At 39.7% G+C, this 9,143-nt stretch overlaps 1 protein-coding gene across 1 annotated transcript; it reads left to right on the top strand.

Moving 5' to 3' along the window:
• Nucleotides 1–4,449: 4,449 nt before the first annotated feature.
• Nucleotides 4,450–7,841, top strand: LOC125767073 (uncharacterized). The gene is made up of 3 exons (XM_049433323.1): nt 4,450–5,632; nt 6,704–7,035; nt 7,113–7,841. Exons 1-3 carry the CDS (start codon nt 5,612–5,614, stop codon nt 7,627–7,629), a joined length of 870 nt encoding a protein of 289 aa, XP_049289280.1. The 5' UTR covers nt 4,450–5,611; the 3' UTR covers nt 7,630–7,841.
• The last annotated feature ends 1,302 nt before the right edge of the window (nt 7,842–9,143 follow it).

Below are 9,143 nucleotides of genomic sequence, written 5' to 3'. Positions count from 1 at the left end.
ATTTAACTTAATTGTAATAAACAATTAAACAATAAACAATTAAAAGCAATGCCAAAAAACAGTGAAAGTAAACATCAAACGATTAGAAACAAATCAAAACAAGCAAACTCAACAAACGATGAGTCAAAAATCAAAACCAGAAACAAAAAAAAAGGTTGTTTTCTGCGTATTTCCAGTTGTATGTCTTTGGGATTCGTAACATGTGAATAATTAGCATAAATATAAAATTACTTACAGCAAAATGTGTCCTGATGATTAATTAATAAAAGAAATACCCAAATCGTTAACAAACAAAACAAACGATTGCGATCACACCACAATTCCAAACAGTGTTGCTACATTTAAACTATGCGATGTATAGTTCCCAACTACCCAGGACAGCTGGTCAAACGGGCTCCATTTTAATGGTGTGATCTGTTTCCTCTCTCTCTATTCGGCATCTTTCTCGTTTGGCGCTTTATGCGAAGAGCGAATATTGACCGAGAAATGCCGTCACAAGGTCGTCGCCGTTGCTGACAACAGCAGTAATCGGGAGCTTCTTTGCGGTGTTTAAAACTTTTTTCATGCCCACCAACCGGTTGCTGAACGAAACGAAACGATAAACTATCTTCCTTACACCAATTCCCACCTTCTCTAGCTGATCAGATGCTAACATGGCCACGTCACTAGGGATGCAGTGACGGTGGTGTAGATCGCACGCTGGATGATCCGTAGGAAGCGCTTATGCTAATGTTGACGCCCTTGATGCGCTGGATGTCATTCGCGTTATGCAATTGCACCTCCGGTATGGGAGCCCTTTGGAGCGGCCCTAGTCTGGCTGGTGGTCCACGATGGTCAGGGTTTATTTTTGATACAAGATTGTTGTAATAATGGTGCAACGAATGGATACGAACTAAGAGGATTGTGTTGCTTAATGTTTCAACATGCGTCACAAGACCTTGCACTTAAACTGAACTAAGATTAAACGTTGTGTCGAACTAATGGAATCTGATATCATGGAGTGAATGGTAGCATTTCTTCGTTTTTCCAAAAACGGCATCAAGTTGACAAGCATCTTCCAAGCGTGAAACCATCCTGTATGGAAGCATAAAGCCACTCGAAAAGCTTCCCTAATGCATAGCCTCGGGGTCTAGGAAGAGGCAAATTCTCATCAGAATGCAAAGCACTGTCGAAACGATCTCCGAGAAGAAGGAAAAAATCATCTTCCTTCTGGCAAATTCTGTTATCAACACCGACGCCCCCAGGCAAGATTAGTTAGTTCCGTCTTGGACCATGTTTGTCTGTCTCCCATACAGCTCATAAACTATCCATGCGATGGACCCAATTAACTCGCCGTTATGGGCGCACCACGAAGTGGTCAAGTGGTTGTGGTTACTTTTATTGCTCCCGTGACGCCAATCGGTTGTGTGAGAGAGAGAGAGAGACGCCAAAAAAAAACTGCAAAGAAATTAAAGGTAGTCGTCTGTTATCATGGCGCCACATTCACCACGGTTTTTGCTAAAAACAGATCAAAGGCACTGAAATATTGAAAAAAAAAACCGGATAACAATCGTAAAGAACAAGTTGATTTTATTGCTGCTAAATTTTCCCAGTGAATGTTCCCAAAAACCGGAGTGGCAAAGTAAATGGGGACGTTTGGAAAGCGAAGAAATATTACTGGAGATGCTTAAAATTATCTTTCTGGGTTTTGCTTTTATTCTTAAAGTTGGAAGTCACCGAAAAGGTTGAATATTTTTAATTATTGCCGTCAGTCCAAATGTACGCATTTTGTAGGGGGGGTTATAGTAATGACTTCCTGGGATATCAACAAAACAAAGGCAACTGATGAGAGCTGCTGGGGAAGATGAATGGGCTGACATTTTATAGTCTCTAACTCAGTGTGATGTCGAGAATCTCCAAGATGCAGCACGGCGATTACGTGTGGAAGTTCCAGCAACGGCAGTCCGTATTCAAATGCGACAACGGATTATATGATTTAGATGTCCGTTCGTCTGTTCCGTTCCACTATTCGTCCGTTTCGCACCTTCAGCACAAGGGTTTGGTAAATGATGTTTGGTCGTAAAATCACCGCTTTGGCTCATCGTTTCATCAACAGGCAGACAGGTTGGGCGAGAACGAGCCCGAGATTTAACGCCTGTTTAGGCTAAGTAGCGTCTATGGGAGGATTTATTTTATGGGCACACGCTGATAGAGTTGCAAAAACGAAACATAAGCGAAGGTAGATATCGCCTTAAATGTCAAAACTGGACGTCGTAATCCGTTTTAGAACCAAATCGATTGCATCCTGCGCGGGATGAGTAATCAAGAATGCAGGTTGTTTTAATTCCGGATCATCCATGGAAGTTGGAAATCGTCGGATGTAGTGGAGAAAAATAAAAACTTAGTCACCGAAGAAGTTGCCGCGTTTCGCAAAACACCAACGCACCAATTTTCATGGTTCGTTGTGTTGCCGGAATAAAATGTAGACAAATAAATGTCCGAATCAATTTGGCTATCAAACGATTCGTATTGGCGAAGGATTTGTTTCTTCGACGAGCGAATACATGTCGCTGCTTATAATGTGCATGCTAGATTCGAACTTGTACAGATCGTTAGTGGTGCTAGTACGACGATTTACCATCCTTGGAACGGTTTGGCCAAATGTCATCACATCGTACGCCTGTGAGAGCTTTCGCGCCAAGCTCATAATTTTCACCATAAAATTCTTTCGTCCTTGCACCGGGATACGACGTCGAAGGTGTCAGGGTTACCGTCCGCCGGTACTTGTGTGCAAAATGTGTATACTAATCGGAACCCAAAAAATACAACAGCAGCTAGCTAATAAACGTAAAGTTTATAGACACAACATTCGCGCTAGCATGACCTTTCGATCCGATGGAGATGCTACATAATGATAATGTATTTTATTGTTTCACAAATCGAACGCCTTTTTCGGTGACATGAGCCCCGGTTGAAGTTCTCGTCTGTATCATTAGGCCAGTCATTAGTGGGGGTGATTATTACCAGTTTGGTGGGTTAATAGAGTGGTTTTCATAAACGGTTCGATGATAGATCGGTGTAGGAGCAGGTTTTAGTGATTTAGTAACCGGAAATTTATAATAAACAATATTTTAGTTCGTTTTTTATTTCATAACTTACACTTCGCGGGTACAGGTCAGAGAATCGTAATATGAGCTTCGATTTTAACATAGATTTTAGACAATAGAGGCTTCGTAAGGTGTGTGATAAATTTGCTATCATAATTTGTAGTAAATTTTCAATTTGTCCTTCAGCCAGATGGTATCTAGGGTTTTTTGCGCCTGTCAGTATGCAATCACACTTTTGGTATTGGTAATTTTTCATATTTCTAGTCTCAGTCATAAATCATGCAACTTGTTTCAAACTGTTCTTTCCATGAAGGAGAAATTGATCGAAGAGTAAACGAATCCTGGACAAATCTCCTAAAAAATACTACATCATGTTCCGAAACTCGTTGTCCCCTCCTTTAAAGTGATGCGCTTTCCCGCTCTGGGAAATGTAAGATCCAGTAAACGTGTGGTTGTGTTTTGACCTGATCAGTAGATGGCTACGATCATTTTCTGCAATCCTCTTCTGAATTCTGGTGTTTGTAAAATAGACGGTGTTTTGCCAAATAAATGCATACTTTCAAGGCCACGTACCCCACACAAAATCCTCAGGAAAGTCATGCATGCAGACTTCAAACAATCAAATATTCTTTTTAATAATAGCTAGGTGTATAGTAAGAAATATTTTAATTTTTATTAAAATAAAGCGATTTTTTTTACTAAAGTAGAATAATTTAACTTTATTTTAGCAATATTTCAACAAAAAAAAGCTTCCAAATGAAAACTTAAAAACAAGACTAATTGAACGTTTTAAGATATAATTGTATATTAAATACTTGTTGGCAAGTAACAATAGTGGATGATTTATCTTCATTTGTGATTCTAACTCTGCTTATTATCTGTTTTTTTTTATATTTTTATGAGTTTAATGATTATTATTTATTCTTTGTTGTGTTTCATAAATTGCGATAAAATCAAAGGAAATAAAATAAACAAGAAAAAGTCTAACCATCAAAATACGATCACTTGTTTTGCAATGAGTACAACATTATGAAAGTGTCAGTAAAGTAAAAATTTGCATATTATCCCTCAACAAAATTTGGGAGCGATATTGCTGAATCACATTTCTGAATATGCCACAATAACTGTTTTAATTTAAATATTTGTCACAAATCTAAAGAAAACATTGACGTGTTTGTTATAGTATTGATACGCTTTGGAATTTTGTTTACCAAGATTTGTGCTTTCCAAACAACATTAGCCCGCCAAACGACGGGCCGTAATGTTCTGGAACGGGAAAGTAAACCCGATACACGTCATCGTTTGTTGATCTCCGTTGATCGCGATCGTGAAAGAGTTCACATATATTTGTGCGAAATCGGAAACATCCGGTGTGTTGCCCGTATCGATCGCGATCGTGGACTTTCCGAGATTTTCTTTACCCGTCCTTTTCGGTCTGTTGTCCATTTTTAGACATTGTCAGCAAGAATAAGAACAGAGTAAAGAATATGTGCCTGTTGCCAAATTGTTATTCAACGGATTCTTCCCGGATTGTTTTGGTCCGGTTTGCTGTTGTGCCACGATGGATGGAAAGCATGGCCCGAAATGACTAAAAAAGGAAAACTTGCAAATCGATTGTAGCGTTCCGAGAATGTGCGTCAGTTTGACGCCGGGACTGTCGTAGCCTTTCCAAAAAATCGCGATTCAAATCATAAGAATCCGCGGTATCGTATCGGTATGCTAAGCAAGTAGGGGACAAAAACAAACGTAAAATGAAGAACGTGCAAAAAAAAAAAGAAAAAAACATCAGAATAATATGCGAAGGGAAAGATGTAAACAAAAACAAAGTTTCAATAGGAAGGTGCTTACCGCAAAGGAAGCTCTTTCGCCCGCGCAATGGTAGAGACGCGATGTGATGAGCTTTTGTTTTGTCTGTTTTCTTTGCAGATGAAAACAGGTTTTCGCTTTCATGCCTGATTCGCTAGTTCGCTACGGTTTTGGTGATATTCGGGTTGTTTTTTATGTTTCATCTTCTTTCGTTAGTTTGGTTTTGTTTTGTGTGTAAAAGGTGGGTTTTGTCAGCGATAGATAACGCATGGACGAAGCGAGCATGCGAGCGAGAGTGGGATTGCATATGTTTTGCGTCGAAACGATGCCGGATGCTGTCCGTTCGATTGGCATGGGGAAGTGGAGTCGTTTAAATAAGACCATCCGACACGGTACCGATCAGCAACAGTTGTGTGGCAGAAGTTGAGTAACGCGGTTAAAGTCGAAACGCGCAGTCCAACGTCAAACCGTACCGGGGCGTAGTTTTGATTGAACACGACGAGCAAATCAGTGAAAGGATATCTGTACCGAAATTCAGAAAACTAAACCACAAACTATTGCGAAAGCTGTTCCTGTTTGAGTCTCGTATCGAGTGGATAAAGTAGGACAAAATTGTGCGCAACAGTGAAGGTGGTGAAGTTAGTTGAAAGATCGATATATATACATGGTGTAACTGAATATTTCAGCAAAGAGACGTTTCGTGATAATTTATAAAAAAAATGATTAAATATTGTTTGTTGGTAAGTACAATGGGGGATTAAGTGCTCGTATTATGCTATTATGGGGAAATATCAAATCAGCAGTTTTATGTTATATTAATAATGAAGAACATTAAAATAATTCTCAAAAGTATGCATAAGAAAAATCGTTTTAAATCGTGTTTTGATCAAAATTTGTGTGTTTGTTTTTTTTTTTAATTTTATAAGTCAATGATAAAGAAACATCCAAAAGAAGTTTAAAAGTAAAAATTTTGTGAAATAGAGGTAATGTTATAGAACTTTTTCTATTTTGGTAAAATATTTTTTACCAGATTTGTTCTATCTTTGGTAAAATAATTTAAATTAAAGCTCACTGTGAAGCTTCATGAGTTGAAAACGTGCATAATCTACAAGCTACTAGGCACCTCCATCGTTTTCATTGCGAAACAAGCGTGACATGCTTGCGGTATACGCATGTAATGACGAACGGCTCATGTACCGTTTAAAGAACCGATTTAGATGCAAATCATATTAACGAGAATATAATCTTCTAATGCGATAAAGAGGAACGACAATCTTAAACCAATCTCATCTTACGTATCGATCTCATCATCTATCACCGAAGGATTTATTTACTCCTGTGCAGTAAGCAGTTGTAAGGATGAAAGAGAGCGACGGTGAGAATGTGAGAGTGTAGAAGGAGATGGAAAGAGATTGCATAACTTACTTTACGCATCACAATGACGTGGTGAGATTAGCTTCCACAAAACATGGCCAATGTGGTGTGGAATGGCGTGTGTGGGACATCTTAACCGGTCGTTTGAAGCAGATAAGATATCCAAAGTTGCTTGTCAAGGCTCGTGAAACAGCGCAACTGTTGCACCGATTGGAATGTTACTAGAACTGGAACAAGGTTGTGAGGTGATAGGTGGACAGCGTTTTTTTATACATTTATAATATTTAGTTTCCTATGAGTTTTGATGTCTATAATTCAAGAGGTTATATTGTTGTGGCTTTTTTTGTATTTCGGTAATAATGAGCTTTTAAGACGTAACGTGATATGTATTCTAACATTATTGTTGTTATCGTAAAATTTCTCTTTGATGCACATAGTTTGCAGCGGTTGTTGCAGTCGGGCAAGCACTTCACTTCGGTGAGGAGGGCATTGACGTAAAGATCAACGTGGAGAAGAACTCTAACTCGTACCTGAGCGGAAGACTACCACAAGGCTCGTTCGAGTATGGCCTGGATGTGGTGAAGCAGAAGGACAATCATTTCCAGCACAAAGTAAAGGGCCCGGATGATGTGACGTACGGTTGCTATGGGTTCGTCGATCCGGACGGTAAGCCTCATCTCGTACACTACGTATCGGATCTTAAAGGATACCGCATCGTGCCTCCGGATTCCGCCACCAAGATTTACATCTCGCGCCTTGAGCGCAGCATGTAAGTGTTTACAAGAATAATATACATATTTAGTAAAAAGCCCTGGGAAGATCTTATAACGTTGGTCCCTTCCTTAGCAACAACGTGTATCAGGCGTCGCAGGAGAAGAATGTCCAGTGGAAGGATCTGTTCTTCCCACCGGCCTGTAAGCAGCTGTACACCGAAACGAAGGTATCCGCCCCACCAACCACACCACGCCCGACACCGCGTACTCCATCCACCACACGCCGTCCCCCTCCAACTACTCGCCGCGTCACAGCCGCCCCACCGCCAGCACCAGCTGTTCCAGAGCCGGAGTTTACCGCGTCCAGCAATTTGTGTCCGTCGATTGTAGAGGCCCCACCGGCAGATCTCGCACCTCAGCCCGCCTGCTCGAAAGTGTGCGATGAGCTGAAGGACGAACTGAAGGCCATTAAGGATCAGTTGAAGACATTGCTCGATACACTAGCGCAGAAACCGAAGAATGGGTCAGGTAGTAATGGAACCAAGTTTGCCTATTTCCCGGTCATGCTAAGCGATGGACTACCGGACGGTGTGGATGCAAGTTCGTCCAAGTTTGTGTTCCCGACAGTTCCGCAACAGTGCGGCAAGTAAGTGAATCAGTCAGCTGTTACCTTTTGTTTTGTTGAGGAAATCCAAAAGGTAATAACTATCTGTGTGAATTCGAGTCAAATGATTATGTATAAGAGCTTAGCGATAAGTTGTGCTTTGTAAGATATTTGGTAATAAAAAAGAAACACTATTTGAAATAACGGTTGCCGGTTTTACTAGATTGAAGGTGAAGTTTGTCCCGGGATCTTTGGCTTTTCGCGGAAGTGAAAGGTTAGTAACTAAAGAAAATAAAGAATCGAAAAAGTAAAAAAAGGAAAGTATGATTTTATTATTTTGTGATATTAAAACCGTTTAATGCAACAACAACAACAAAAACACAACATGTAATATTGACCTGTTACGAGCATATTTGCAAGAATAGTATATGATTTTCTCAGAATGAATACGCGAATACGAGTAGTTTTATGCGTAACTTCTTTCGGAAATTTCCCAAGGCAGGCGCAGTTCAAGCCGATTCGAGCACTAAATTCTGAAACCTCCGCTCCAGTGTACTTTGAGACATACTGGTTTATTAATTAAAATTAACGATCTTAAATACTAAAATTTTGCTGACCTATCAATAATGTTTAACCTAAGCGCACTACCTGTTGCTGGCGTATTTAGCCGATTCAACGTTTCTATTTGAACTCTATAGAGATTGATCAATCGATATCGACAAAATAGAATAGACTCCGGAATAGATTATGTTGGCCATTGGATTGGTGAATATAAGGTCTAGTTGGCCCAGGTCCGAAGATTTCGTCCGCTCGAAAATTTCACATTAGCTCGTGAGGTAATCGTTACGAGGTTCATATTAATGCATAACCAAGTAAGATCGAATCATGCTTAGTCATGTGTGTATAACTTCCGCAGTAATAAGCTTAGCAGAATATGTAATTTAATGCATTTCAAGAGCGAAGATTATATGGTCTTCTGCCTATTCCCAATATGGCGATCGCATTGTTACATGGCGTATATGTTATAAACAATATAGTATAAAGGAATAGTGTCATTCAACTAGGTTTTCTTAAGGGCTATCATTTCGTCATGGGTACTTATGGGCAGAACAGCATATGACTCGAACATAATTCTATACTTCTACTTACCATTCATACCATCCGGATCGTCGGAAAAATACTTACCATTCAGAATACAAAGCAAACATAGGATTTATTAGATTTTCTTTATATGTAACGCAAAAGCATCATCAAACTTGCCTATTGCTTCCAACGAATGCCAAAGTTCACTCGAATAGAGGAAGAGGGTCTTTTATGAAAAAAAAATTAGATATCAATCCCAAATATTCAACATTTGTCGCCTGGGAGATACATTGCCGAAAAGCAATGGTGTTACATTGTCGGTACACACTGTATTCGTGATGTGTTTTAACCAGCCTACATTTAGGCGCCATGTGTTTCGGAGAATTTTATAATGCACGGGTAGTGTCGCATGCTGATCAAAAAGTAACAATTCATGATGGATGGTTGGATGGATGCAACAGGAAAAAAAACACAGAT

This window comes from Anopheles funestus, chromosome 3RL, assembly GCF_943734845.2.
Source record: "Anopheles funestus chromosome 3RL, idAnoFuneDA-416_04, whole genome shotgun sequence".
Taxonomy (NCBI): Eukaryota; Metazoa; Arthropoda; class Insecta; order Diptera; family Culicidae; genus Anopheles; species Anopheles funestus.
This window is presented reverse-complemented; position numbering and strand designations above follow the sequence as displayed.